We start from the raw sequence: 14,360 nt of genomic DNA on the forward strand, positions 1-14,360 counted from the left end.
CACATGTATATTCTTAGCTTTTTTCCTTTAGTAATAGACACAGTAATATTACTTTGATCTTACCTAAGGAAATATGTCCATTGCACCTTAAAGAGTTTTAAGATAAAACTGGACTGTGTAGTGGTTGGAAACTGAAAGTAAATCCCTTTGATAAATAAGGTGTGTGAATATTCACAACTCAAACTGAAATAGGTTTTTCTTAGGTATATTGTGAATTACTAGATCCTGTATACATCATAACAAGTTTGGAGACAGTACATCGTGTATAGTCTGTATACTCCCTTTAAAAAAAAAAAAGTACTGGGGATTGAACCCAGAGGCACTTCCACTGAGTACGTCTCTAGCCCTTTTTAAAGACAGGATCCCACAACTTTGAATCCTCCTGCCTCAGCCTCCTGAGTCTCCGGGATTACAGGTGTGTGCCACCATGCCCAGAAAAACATTGTTATGTGGTGTACTGGAAAGGCATTGGACCTAGAGCTTAAAGATTTGGGCATTTTGGCCCATATCTGTAATCCTATAATTTGGGATGCTGAAGTAGGAGGATTGCAAGTTTGAGGCCAGCCTCAGTAACTTAGTGAGACCCTTTAAATTTAAAGCAATTTAGTGAGGCCCTTTCTCAAATTAAAAAATAAAATTAGAAAAAAAAGGGCTGGGAGCAGCTTAAGAGGCTGAGGTAGGAGGATCATAAGTTGAAAGCCAGCCTCAGCAATTTAGTCAGCCCCTAAGAAACTCAGTAACACCTTGTCTCTAAATAAAATATAAAAAGGGCTAGGAATGTGATTCTGTGGTTGAGTGCCCTTGGGTTCAATCCTTGAAGGTCTGGGGATGTGGTTCAATGGTAAAGTACCCCTGAGTTCAATCTGCAGTACCAACTGAAAAGAAATTACAGTTCTTATCATTAAGCAATGGCTTACTTTGGAGTCAATTAACATTTATCTACAATATTCTAATTGGAGAAATGGGGATAATTGCATTAAAAAAGGGTTTTGTAAGACACACAGTCTTAGCTTCCTTCTTTTGTGGTGCTGGGGATTTGAACCAAGGGCCTTGTGCATATGAGGCAAGCACTCTACCAACTGAGCTATATCTCTAGCCCATTCACTATCTTTTATTATTTATTTATTTTTGGTATGGTGGATTGAACTGGGGGGTGCTTTAACATTAAACTACATCCCCACTTTTTATTTTGGGACAGTGTCTTGCTAATTTGCTGAGGCTGACTTGCAATTCTCAGAACTTGCAGTTCTCTGACTCTGCTCCTGTGTTGTTGGGATTTACAGGCATATGCCTGAGTAACACCTGACTTAGCTATTTTTTGGGAGGGTAGGGTTGAATTCACAGGCGCTTAAACACTGAATCACATCCCTAACCTTTTTTTTTTTTTAATGAATTTTAAAAAATATTTTTTAGTTGTCAATGGACCTTTATTTTTTTATTTACTTATATGTGGTGCTGAGAATTGAACCCAGTGCCTCACACTCTACCATTGTGCAAAATCCCAGTACCCTCAGCCCTTTTTATTTATTTATTTTTAAATTTTGAGTCAGGGCTTTCTGTGGTCCTGACTCTATAGTTTTTAACTTTGTGATCCTTGTCCATCAGCCTCTTGTTTAAAAAAAATATATATATAATTTTACTTGTAGATGGACATAATACCTTTATTATAAAATTTATGGTGCTGGGGATCTGAACCCAGTGCTTCATGCATGCTAGATAAGCGCTCTACCATGAGCCACAGTCCCATCCCTTCCATCAGCCTCTTTGAGCCACTGGGATTATAGGCTTGCCACCACTATGCCTGGCTCGCTATTCTTTTTATGACATCCTTTTCAAAATCTACACTGATTTCTGATTGTGATAGAATAAATGTTCCCTAAAAAGTCTTTGGAGGTCCTATTTTAGTAAAAGCATATTTGAGCTAAATCAGTTTCTCAGTTTCTGTAGCACATAGTGGCTTTCCATATTACCTTTACCTAACTTACGCTTTTTTTTTTTTTTTGGAGATGGGGTCTCAGTGTGTTGCTAAGGCTGGCCTTGAGCTCAGATCTTTCAACCTCAGCCTCCTGAGCAGCTGGGTTTATACAGGCGTATACCACTATTCCCAGCTAACCTCATGTTACCTTAATCACTCCTTTGTACCTTTTTAAATCTTACCTAATTTTAAAGACTTTTAAGATTGCAGTTATTTGAAGAATTTCCAGATTTACATTCTAGAAGAACTCTTCATTGTGTTCAAATGTACTTCCCAGAGTTTGAGATTAAACCATAAGACATGGTTTCTATAGGTTAAAGAAAACAGGGTAATCCGGCTTAAGTGGTGCATACCTGTAGATAGCCTTAGTCAGCTACCTGAGAGGTTGAGAGGTAGGAGGATTGCAGGTTCAGCAGTTTAGCGAGGCAATTTAGGGTCTATCTCAAAATTTAAAAAAAATAAAAATAAAAATGGCAAATAACTGGATTTTCAAATACTTTGAAGATGTTAAGCACTTCCTAGGACAGTGAGCTTTCCTCAGTAGTGTAGAGCTGACTACTAAGGTTAATTATGTGGAAAGTCTTTTTTTAATATTTTTTAGGTGTGGTTAGACACAATACCTTTATTTTATTTTAAATCTTTTTTTTTTTTTTTTTAAATATTCTTTCAGTTCTAGATGGACACAACATCTTTATTTTTACGTGGTGCAGAGGATTGAATCCAGGGCCTCACGCCTACAAGGCAGGCACTCTACCACTGAGCCCCAGCCCCAGCCCACCTTTATTTTTATTTATTTTTATGTGGTGCTGATGATCGAACCCAGGGACTTGCTAGGCTGGTGCTCAAGAACTGAGCCACAACTCCAGCCCCATATTTGGAAAGTTTTTAATTCTCCTGTACTTATTCCTTTGAAGCTTTCTGTCTTTAAGGATTTTGTAAGTTTTTTTTTTATGACCTTGAATGCTATTTACACTGGAAATAAATTAATGTATTAAAAACACTCATGGTACTTTTTAGATACATAGTCTTATGCTATTTTATGTAAATGCTTATTAATACAAACTTGAGCTCTTTAGTATCCTTTATTTTTCACTCATGTAGCATATAACAGGGTTTTGTACTTAATAAATGCTTAATAAATATTTGATTGGTTTTGTGAATTATAGAATTATAGAATTATTCTGTTCATTTGTCCTGGGAGCAGGGAGTTTTTAGTTAAAAGGTTGTGTTAAATTCCACTCTTTATTATGATATTGGCTGTGATATAGCAGAACTGTATGTAGCTTTTTGTCATAGTGAGTATCAAACAAAAGATTTGTTTTCTGGCATGTTTATGTGATGACTTTTGAGGGCAAAAATATTGGTCAGGTTTAGTTCTGCATCTAATAAATTGCCTTTATTCCTTAGAAAATCAGGATCTATTGGTTTTCCCTAATAGGTAAAGTGTTTTTCTGTAGCTCATTTCTTTCTTCCTTCTTTTTTTTTTCTCTTTCTTTTCTTTTCTCCTATTCTTCCAGGACTTACAGTAGGGTTTTTTGGTTTTTGTTGTTGTTATTGTTACAGTCTCAGAGCATCATTTGTTTTCACTGTGTTCAGATTTGGTAATTTTTGTTCTTTCTTCTGTTAACTGTTTAGGTTTCTTTGTCCTCTCTGTTGTTGAGCCTGTTTACTGAGCCTATCCCTTGCCACTTTGCACAAGGGATTGAGCCCAGATGAATTTTTTATGTTGATACAGGGTCACTTTAAGTTGCTGAGGCTTTCTTTCTTTCTTTTTTTTTTTTTTAAAGATAGAGTGAGAGAGGAGAGGAGAGAGAGAGAGAGAGAGAGAATTTTTAAATATTTGTTTTTTAGTTATCGGCGGACACATCTTTGTTTGTTTGTGGTGCTGAGGATCGAACCCGGGCCGCACGCATGCCAGGCGAGCGCGCTACCGCTTGGGCCACTTCCCCAGCCCTGCTGAGGCTTTCTTGACCTTGAGATCCTCCTGCCTCAGCCTCCACAGTACTAGGGTTATAGGTATGTGCCATTGGCCTGGCTTATGTTTTCATTTGTTTTAAACATTTTCATGATTGCTTATTTAAATGTTTTTTCTTATGGATGCTTTAAAATCTTCATTAGAAGCCAGGTGCAGAGGTGCATGACTGTAATCCCAGCGGCTGGGGAGGTTGAGGCAGAAGGATCATGAGTTCAAACTCAGTCTCAGCAAAATCCAGGCTGCTTAAGTCAGTGAGATCCTGTCTCAAAATGTGAAATAGGTTGGGGATGTGGCTCCAGTGACCCTGAGTTCAATCCCTGCCCCCCGCCCCAGAGGAGTGGGAATCTTCATCAGATAATTCTAACATCTGTCTTTTTGGCATGTCTTTTCATTTGGTTGGAATCTTTGTGGGTTTTGGTATGATGTGATTTTTTGGTTGAATCTTGGACATTTTCGGCTTATATTGTTAGACTTTGAATCTTATTTAAATTTTACGTTTTTTGGACACTTGCATCAGGGCAAGGGGGATGGGATGCTATCACCATGTTATTGCTACTTTTTTTAGAAGTCAGATACCTCAGTCACCATTGACAGGTGAGGGCAAAGATTCCTTGTTATTAGTGTGGGGAAGCAAAGCAGGATTTGTAGGACTTTTACGTGGTAAGGTAGCTTTTTTCTTAGTGAAAGTCCTGGCTTTTCACTGGGCTTCCTCTGGCACCTGGTGGAGATATTGGTGCCTCAAAGCAATTTAATGAAGGTGGAAATCTAGGTTCCCTGCTTACTCTTTGCTTGGAGTGGTGGGCAGTGGCCACCAGTGTGCTGCTGGAGATAATCATTATTGTCTAATAAAAGAAAACTGTCTTAATTGCGTTTTTCCTGGTCCTTTGACTAGAGAGAGCTGGCTTTTATTGAATCCTGTGTTTTTTTTGGCGTGGGGGACGGTAGGGGAGTCATCTATGCACTTTGTTGTTTTTGGTTTGCTGAAGCTTCACTTCCAAATTTGAGGTGAAAAGAAAATCCAGTAAAAGTAGGTAATTCATGACTGTGTCATTCATTCCTTGGGCCCCAAGCTGCATATATGGTCATCACCTTTCAGAGTTTTAGGTTAGTTTTATATGTAATGCACAGGTTTTTACTTCTATAAGCAGGAGGAACAGAGAAAAATATATGCATTCCATCTTCTTGGAAGCAGACATTCTCATAAAAATTATTGCAGTGCAAACATCTTTAAATATCAGTAGTGTAAAAAATAAGTCTTTTTTTTTTTTTTACCTTCTTTTGCCAATTTAGTCTTAAGTCTTCGTTATGTCCCTGATTTAGAATTTCTTGATTGTATGATAGTGTGAAAACAATATGTATTTAATAAAAGCATTACTTCAGATTTTGAATTTGAATCTTTTCTCAAGCTAGCTATGTATACAGTATGATTCCCTTAAAATGCTGGGCAGCCACAGCAAACAGTAGCTTCCAATCAGCTATACAGTCAAGCGGGAAACAGCTATGTTTAGTAGGCTAAGGTGTATTGAATACATTTTTTAAAAAATATTTATTTTTTAGTTTTAGGTGGACACAATATCTTTATTTTACATTTATGTGGTGCTGAGAATCGAACCCAGGGTCTCATGCATGCTAGGCAAGCACTCTACCACTGAGCCACAATCCCAGCCCCTTGAACACATTTTTTTTTTTTAATATTTTTTTAGTTGTAGATGAACACAATGTCTTTATATGTGGTGCTGAGGATCAAACACAGTACCTCACATGTGCAAGGCAAGCACTCTACCCTGGAGCTACAGCCCCACCCCAATCACATTTTGTATTTAGCATTACTTACAGTGGGCCTATTTGTAACTAACACAATTTGAAGTTGAACAGCATCACTAGTTGCATTTACATGTAATGAAATTAACTGTTTTTTCTTTTTATTGCAGATTCTGATGCTCACAGTACCACCTCAAGTGCCTCCCCAGCTCAATCTCCTTGTTATAGTAACCAGTCAGATGATGGCTCAGATACAGAAATGGCTTCTGGCTCTAATAGAACACCAGTTTTTTCCTTTTTAGATCTTACTTACTGGAAAAGGTAAATGCAACAGAAAATCTCTTTTTCTTTTTTCTTTTCTTTTTAAAAATATTTATTTATTTATTTATTTTTATTTTTCGGCAGACACAACATCTTTGTATGTGGTGCTGAGGATCGAATCTGGGCCGCACGCATGCTAGGCGAGCGTGCTACCGCTTGAGTCACATCCTCAGCCCAGAAAAATCTCTTTTCAATCAGCACCCATCTTAATTACAAGAAGCATTTTCCCACTTAACAACTTTTGTCACCAAAAAACCCTCCAAAACCACAGCTACTAGACATATAATTTTAAAAAGTTCCTTTTTAAAGTCTTTTAAAATGTCATTAATGGGTGGGTAAGTTAATAAAGAATATCCAGGACAAATGCTAAGTGAATGTGTGGCCCCAAAGCCCAAAAAAAGAGAAAGTAGATAGGGATTGTTTTTTTTTTTTTTTTTTTAGGATGCAAGAAATAAACAAAAGGCAAGATTTTCATCTGTAGACATTGAGTAGTGAAACTACAGACAAAATACAACTGTAGGGAGTGAGAACACATTATTTTCAAAGGAACACGTTAAGAAGCATAGATTAAAAAAAGGCAAGAAAACAGTAGATTAATATCTTCAGTGGACCAAGAGATAATACTTCTTGATCTAAAATTATATATGTAAAAATATCTTTTGTGACAAAGCTAATGAGACATCCTCCCTCCCCCCAATACTTTATTTGGTTTATTTAGTTTTATGTGGTGCTGGGAATCAAACCCAGAGCCTCACACATGCTAGGCAAGTGCTCTAATCTGAGCTATAACCCCAGCCCCTCATGAGACATTTTGACTAAGAAAAAAAATTGGAGCTTGCCAGCAAGCTGATCCTCACAGAAGTAGAAGGAAAGAGATTCCGCATTGAGGTTCTGGGAGGAAAGAAGGATAAATAAATTTAATAAACATCTAGGTAAATTTGAACACTTTACAAGGACAGTAGTTGTAATAGTGAAGAAATCCATGATAATTATAGCATTTTAACTTGATAGAGCTGGTAGGAAGTATCTAAATGTTCTTTGCCTTTTGATAATAAGACTGAATAACTGTTTAGAATTTGATAAATTAATTGTGTAATCACTAAAAGAATAAAAAAGTATAAGACCTCCAAAGAAAAATGGAGGAGGCAGGAATTATAGAATAAGAGTAGTTCCCTACCCAAAAGTTTGCAAAACAGAAAAGACATAAATCACAACTGGGACAAAAAGTATAGTAGAAATACAGTACATATAGGGCTGGGATATATCATTGTTAGAACTTAAAAAAATGAAACTAAAAATGCAGATGGAGAAGTATTGTCTTTTTTTAATGTGTATTTTTTGGTTGCAGTTGGATACAATACCTTTTTTTTTTAAACATTTTTTTAATATTTATATTTTAGTTATCAGCGGTGCTGAGGATCGAACCTGGGCGGCACGAATGCCAGGCGAGCACACTACCGCTTGAGCCACATCCCCCAGCCTAATACCTTTGTTTTATTTATTTATTTTTATGTAGTGCTGAGGATTTAACCCAGGACATCGCACACGCCAGACGAGCATTTTACGGCTGAGCCACAACCCCAGCCCCATATTGTCTTTGATTGCTAAAAAAGGAAGACTTGGGCTGGGGTTGTGGCTCAGTTGTAGAGTGCTCCCTTAGCACAGGAGAGGCTCTGGGTTCGATCCTCGGCACCACATTTAAAAAAAGAATAAATGAAACAAAAGTATTGTGTCCAACTATAATTAAAAATAAATATTTTTTAATTTTTTAATTTTTAAATTTTTTAATATTTATTTTTTAGTTTTTCGGCGCACACAACATCTTTGTTTGTATGTGGTGCTGAGGATGGAACCCAGGCCGCACGCATGCCAGGCGAGTGCGCTGCCGCTTAAGCCACATCTCCAGCCCCAAAATAAATATTTTTTTTTAAAAAAGGAAGACTTAAAAATGAAGAACCTGATATGTATCTAACATAAAAGCCAATACAACTATATATATAATAAACGGGAATCCCAAAGATGAGAGTAGAAGATTGGAGATGTAGCTCAGTGGTACAGCACTTGCCTAGTGTGTGAAGTCATGAATTTGATCCCCAGCATTGGAGGGTGGAAGGGGGAAGACCAGAAATAAATAGGATAGAAAGGTGATATACAGATGAGAGAATTAGTAGGTTTTCAAAAAGGTTCTTGTGAAAAAAATTAACTGGAGATGAAGTGCATCAAGAAAAAGAACATACACAAGCAATTTTAGGGAAGAAAAAAAGAGGCTTAGATGAAGTAGAAATTTAAAAGATTAAAAGTAATTATGAACAGCTTTGCCAATAAATTAAACTTTTGTAATGTGGACACATTACTAGAAAAATCTAACCAAGTCTGTCTCAAGAAAAACTTGAATTTTCTTGAGACAGAAATAAATCAATAAACATTGATTCAGTGGTCAAGTCTCCTCCCAAGCCGATAGCGGTGACACATGCCTATGATCCCATTGGCTTGGGAGGCCAAGGCAGGAAGAGCACAAGTTCAAATCAGCCTCAGCAACTTACTGTGATACTGTCCCTCCCCCACCCACCATCCCCCACCAAAAAAAGCGGTAGATGGGGGTTTGCTGGGATGTGGCTCAGTGAATAAGTGTTCCTAGGTTCAATTAAGACAGAGGGAGAGACTTCCCTCAAAGAAATCCTGGGCCCTGAGTGGCAAGTTCTACTAAACAATCAAATGATTGTAATCTTGTACTGACTTTTCCAGTCTGTGGATATGGGTAGAAGAAAGCATAAGCCTCAAACTTTTATAAAGTCAATATAACTTTGATACCGTAAATTACCAGACTACATATATTTTGGGGATGTAAAAGAAAATCAACAAATATAACTTACATTAACAGTTTCTGAATGAGGGAGGGTGTCATTTTAGTGACACAGAGAAGGTTTTGACAAATGCAAACATTTCTTTAAATTTTAAAACAAAACATAAAACAGGCATAGAAGAGAACTCAGTTACCTAGATAATGGGTATATTAAAAAAAGTACAGCCGGGCTGGGGATGTGGCTCAAGCGGTAGCGCGCTCACCTGGCATGCGTGCGGCCCGGGTTCGATCCTCAGCACCACATACAAACAAAGATGTTGTGTCCGCCAAGAACTAAAAAATAAATATTAAAATTCTCTCTCTCTCTCTCTCTGTCTCCTCTCTCACTCTCTCTAAAAAAAAAAAAAAAGTACAGCCAACATCATACTTAATTGATAAAATGAAAGCATTTTCTCTTCAGATTAGGAATAAATCAAGGAATGTTTACTGTTACAGGAGGTTAGCAAATTCAGTAGCTATGGATGATGTCGTGATTGTTGGTTAGTGGTAGTAACAGTAGTGACAGCAGTAGTAAACACTTGGAACAGTGCTTTATAGGTGGTTTGCATATATTATTTCATTTAATCCTTAAAACGGTTGAAGGATGCATTTTATGGAAACAGGTAGAAAGGAAGTAATTTATTTAAGGTTACACATTACTGTGTGTTTGACTTACGTCAAACAGAATTTAAGCCACGGCAGTTTTGTGTTAGAATATCATTAGAAAATTTTTTAAAACCTAGTAGTAAATAAATAAATAAAACCTAGCGGGAAATATAGAACCCTTTATGTAGAAAATATCTAAAAATCATATACATTATTGAATAACATTTTATTTATTTTTAAAATTTTTTTTTCGTTGGTGATAGATCTTTATTATTTATATGTGGTGCTGAGAATCGAACCCATTGCCTCACACATGCCAGGCAAATGTGGTACCGCTGAACTCCAGCCCCAGCCCCTGAATAACATTTTAAATAACTAACGAGGCATGCCACATTCATGGTTTTAGTAAAACTGAGAGGATGTGGTTTTGTAGCCTGCATGAGTTCCTGGGTTCAATTTCTAGTAGAAGGAAGGAAGGAAGAGGATATATAATACATTTGCCAAAGGATTAGTACGTTCAATACATGAACAACTCCTGTGAAAGGAAGTATAAGACAAACGAACAGAAAACTGGGCACAGGCCTTGGTATTAAACAAATGAAATAGCTCATTAAATGAAAACATGTTAAAAAGTTTGATAATCAAGGAAATATAAATTAAAATTGCATTTTTTACCCATTATTGTTAAAAATAGAATAAAATCTGTTGTCAAGTGTTGACGAAGAATTGAAATGTTGATTATGGTATAAATAGTTCTAACCACATTGATTAATAAATTGGCATTTTTGAGTAAAGGTGAAGATAATCCCATTCCTATATCCTAGCAACATGACCTAGAAAACTTTAGGCGATATACCCTGGCAAGTACAGCAGTGTTTGTAATAGTAAAGAGTGGATAAATAAAACTTGTATGTTCACATGTTGGAATATTATCTAAATTATTTTATTTTAAGTCAAGTCCCCTAACTACATGTGAATCTCAGTTACTCAATGTTGAGCAAAAACTTGAAGAATATGTTGTGTGGGTGGGTGGGTGTTGTTTTTGTGGAATTGGGGATTGAACCCAGGGATTTTATATTACTGAGTGAACGCTGAATTTTCTTTCCTTCTCTTTCAGTCTCTCAAGTCATTGAGGGTTATTGGCATGTGCCAGTATACCTGGCATGTGCATGTGTTTTTATGATGAGTTGTTGAGCAATATGTTCAAAGATGCAAACAGATAGCAAAACCATGAAGTGTAAAGAAAAAAACGGAATAATAAACTACAAATTAAGGCAGGAGAGAATAAAATGGGAGTTAGGTAGGACTGGAAAATGTCATACAGGTGAATTCATAGGAATTGATGTAACATTCTTGTAATATGTGATGCACTGATTTTTGTTGTCTTTAAAAAATCAAAAAAAAATTATTGTTATTAGAGATTGAACCCAGCGGTATTTAGCAACTGAGCCACATATTCAGCCATTTTGATTTTTTATTTTGAGACAAGGTCTTGCTTAGTTGCTTAGGACCTTGTTCAATTACTGGGCTGTCCTTGAACTTGGGATCCTCCTGCCTTAGCCTCCTGAGCACCTGGGATTGCAGGCACGCACCACTACACCCTGCAGTTGTCCTTTTTGGATGCCTTTATGTATACTTGATAATGCATATATGGTTTTTTAGTATTTAACTGAAATAAAACCACAAGCTCTATCAGCTTGTTTGGGGTGGATGGTTTTCTTCAAGAATTAGTGATACTTGTCTGAGGATGTGGCTCAAGTGGTAGTGCGCTCGCCTGGCATGCGTACGACCTGGGTTCAATCCTCAACACCACATACAAATAAAGATGTTGTGTCTGCCAAAAACTAAAAAAATAAATATTAAAATTCATTCTCTTTCTCAAAAAAAAAAGAATTAGTGATATCTGGTGCAGTAGTGTGTGTCTATAATCCGAGAGACTCAGGAGGCTGAAACTTACTGAGACCTAAGCAACTTAGTGAGACTCTGTCTCAAAAAAATATATATTAAAAAGACTGGGGATGTGGCTCAGTGGCTGAGAAGCCCTGTGTTCTATTCCTGGCACCCCACCCCACCCCATCCCACACCAAAAATGTTGATATTTGGAGGAAACAGTTAACAACTTTAATAGCAGTTGCTATCTTTCAGAATGACTTCTTCCTCCATCCTTGAGAAAAATTTTCATTGTGGAATTTAAAGAGACTTGAGTGATTCCTATTCTTTAGCTATTGGTAACTCTAGGAGCCCTTTCATTGGGAATGTGAGAAGTTTATGAAAGTACAGCCTTTTGGTCATGTTTGGCTGGTTATTACATGAGGAGTAAAGTTTTTTGTATGCTTTTGGTATTCTATTCTGCTTTATTAATATATTTCTCCATTTTTTTTCTTTCAGACAGAAAATTTGTTGTGGGATTATCTATAAAGGCCGTTTTGGAGAAGTCCTCATTGACACACATCTATTCAAGCCTTGCTGCAGCAATAAGAAGACAGCTGCAGAGAAGCCAGAGGAGCAGGGGCCCGAACCTCTGCCCATCTCCACTCAGGAGTGGTGACTGAGGTTTATGTAGAAGGGGAACAAAAATGATTTAAATTTTGAAAAGACCACAAAGCAACAAACTGACCTTACTATTTTTAACTTGGATACCTGCTATTCTGCCAAAAGACAATTTTCTAGAATAGTTTTGAATGGGTTATTTTTTCCTCCAGTCCCATAAACTTTGAAGCCAGTGTCTAGCTTACTAAAAGAAAAAAGAAGTGTACATAATATTTAAGATGCTGAGTATTTCATAGGAAAGCTGAATGCTGCTGTAAAGTGCTCTTTAAGTCTTTTTTTTTTTTTAATAATCCCCTTCTAATGAATTAAATTAGGGGAATTTCAGGGGACACAGATGGGATTTGTTGTATGATAAACCATATGTAGTTTTTAGTCTTTCTATATTGAGAAGCAGTGGTTGGGGCATTTTTTAAAGATGGCTGGCTACACTTGTTTTCCCTCATGTTAGTAGATTTGTCGTAACTCAATAACATGTCTTGCCCCTAGAGGTAGTTGTTAATAATTTTGATATAATTGAGTCTCTCCAACTTTCTGATGAATCAAACCTGTACTACTGATGATTATTAAGCAGGACAGACTGAGCTTTTTGGTGCAAATACCTTGACGGAGGAAGTAATTTCTAATTATATAGAGAGAAGCTTGACTGTATGTGTTGCATCCTGTGTCACCTTCCTTCATATTAATATTTGTTAAAGATTTTAATTTATGTGAAACTTTTCAAGCAGAATGAAATCTCCTCTTGGAGAAGAGGTGAGTAGGTGGGATAGATGAGATCTTATATGAATAGTACCAAAGCATTACCACACCGTGGAAAACACACTCTTAAAAATGTTAAACTATGTGCAAGTCTTCAGGATGGCACAAAGAAAAGGTTAATGCTTCTTGGGCACGTTGCTTGTCGGGCTTGCCCGAGTGTGTAAATAATTGACTTTATTTGTGTTACATGACTGGTGACTTCATTGAAATCTTCACAATTCAGTTTTAGCTCTGGATTACTTCAGTTGACCTTTGTGAAGGTTCTATCTGCATAGAGTAGGTGTTTGACTTGTTTTAACCTGTTGGGGTTTTTGGGTTTTTTTTCACTATTTAAAAGTAAAATTTACTAAGAAGAAAGGTGGGTTCATGCTAAGGGGGTTAGTGTTGGTTTGGCTTCTTCTATAGTCAGGCTTTCTGAACATTGAGATAATGCTGAAACTGGAGCTTTTAATTCTAAAATCCTTATTAAAAGCCTCTTATTGAACCCAAACCAAAGTATTCTTATTGCTTCTTTTCTAAAAATTCAGGAAAAAAATAGCACCAGTTCAAACTTTCCATACATGAGGGAGGCAAATATTTGCCTGCCTTGTAATAACATGACTCAGTGCTTATTTTTAAAACTGGATTATAAAAATTGGATAGCATCACAGTAAGGAGTGAGCCACTTTTTATGGGTACCCTATAGTTTTACAGTTCTTAATCTAAACTTATATTTCTTCCTTTTGAGAAAATACCTACATGCTACAAGCCACCATATGCACAGACTACACAGTGAGTTGGGTCGGCTCTCCCATAGCCTTTGAGGTGTATTACAAGAGTCCAGCCATTATCATTCTCCTGAGTTATTTTGAAATGGTTTTTTTTTTTTTGTACATTTTGGCTGCAGTATTGGTGGTAGAATATACTATAATATGGATCATCTCTACTTCTGTATTTATTTATTTATTACTAGACCTCAACCACAGTCTTCTTTTTCCCCTTCCACCTTTCTTTGCCTGTAGGATGTACTGTATGTAGTCATGCACTTTGTATTAATATATTAGAAATCTACAGATCTGTTTTGTACTTTTTATACTGTTGGATACTTATAATCAAAACTTTTACTAGGTTATTGAATAAATTTAGTCTTATTAGAAAATAAAAGGAGATGTTTTCTGGCTTTGTGTTAAAGGTCTTTGGTCAGAATAATGTTTTTGTTCTGCACAGGTATTCCATTTAAGTTTATAGTATGGTAACAAAGACACACACAAAGAGGGGTTTGTGTGTGTGTGTGTGTGTGTGTGTGGTTTTTTTTTTTAATTTTTTTTTTTAAGAGAGTGAGAGGGGAGAGAGAGAGAGAGAGAGAGAGAGAATTTTTTTTAATATTTATTTTTTAGTTCTCGGCGGACACAACATCTTTGTTGGTATGTGGTGCTGAGGATCGAATCCGGGCCGCACACATGCCAGCTACTGCTTGAGCCACATCCCCAGCCCTTTTTTTTTTTTTTTGAGACGGGGTGACACAAAGTTGCTTCTGGCTGGCTTCAACGTTACCTTCAACATACTTTTTCCTTAATACCCGCCCCCCCAGCTTC

At 36.7% G+C, this 14,360-nt stretch overlaps 1 protein-coding gene across 5 annotated transcripts in view; it reads left to right on the top strand.

The window, feature by feature from the left end:
* Sinhcaf (SIN3-HDAC complex associated factor) overlaps positions 1–13,956 on the top strand; it is a 36,220-nt gene extending 22,264 nt beyond the window's left edge. For all 5 annotated transcript variants that reach the window (XM_078014942.1, XM_078014941.1, XM_078014943.1 and 2 more), the window contains exons 5-6: positions 5,882–6,032; positions 11,869–13,956. In XM_078014942.1, coding sequence (XP_077871068.1) covers positions 5,882–6,032; positions 11,869–12,028 — 311 coding nt within the window. In that variant the 3' untranslated portion in view covers positions 12,029–13,956. The remainder of the gene's footprint in view (positions 1–5,881; positions 6,033–11,868) is intronic.
* Positions 13,957–14,360: the final 404 nt, after the last annotated feature.

This window comes from Ictidomys tridecemlineatus, chromosome 6 (assembly GCF_052094955.1).
Source record: "Ictidomys tridecemlineatus isolate mIctTri1 chromosome 6, mIctTri1.hap1, whole genome shotgun sequence".
Lineage (NCBI taxonomy): Eukaryota > Metazoa > Chordata > Mammalia > Rodentia > Sciuridae > Ictidomys > Ictidomys tridecemlineatus.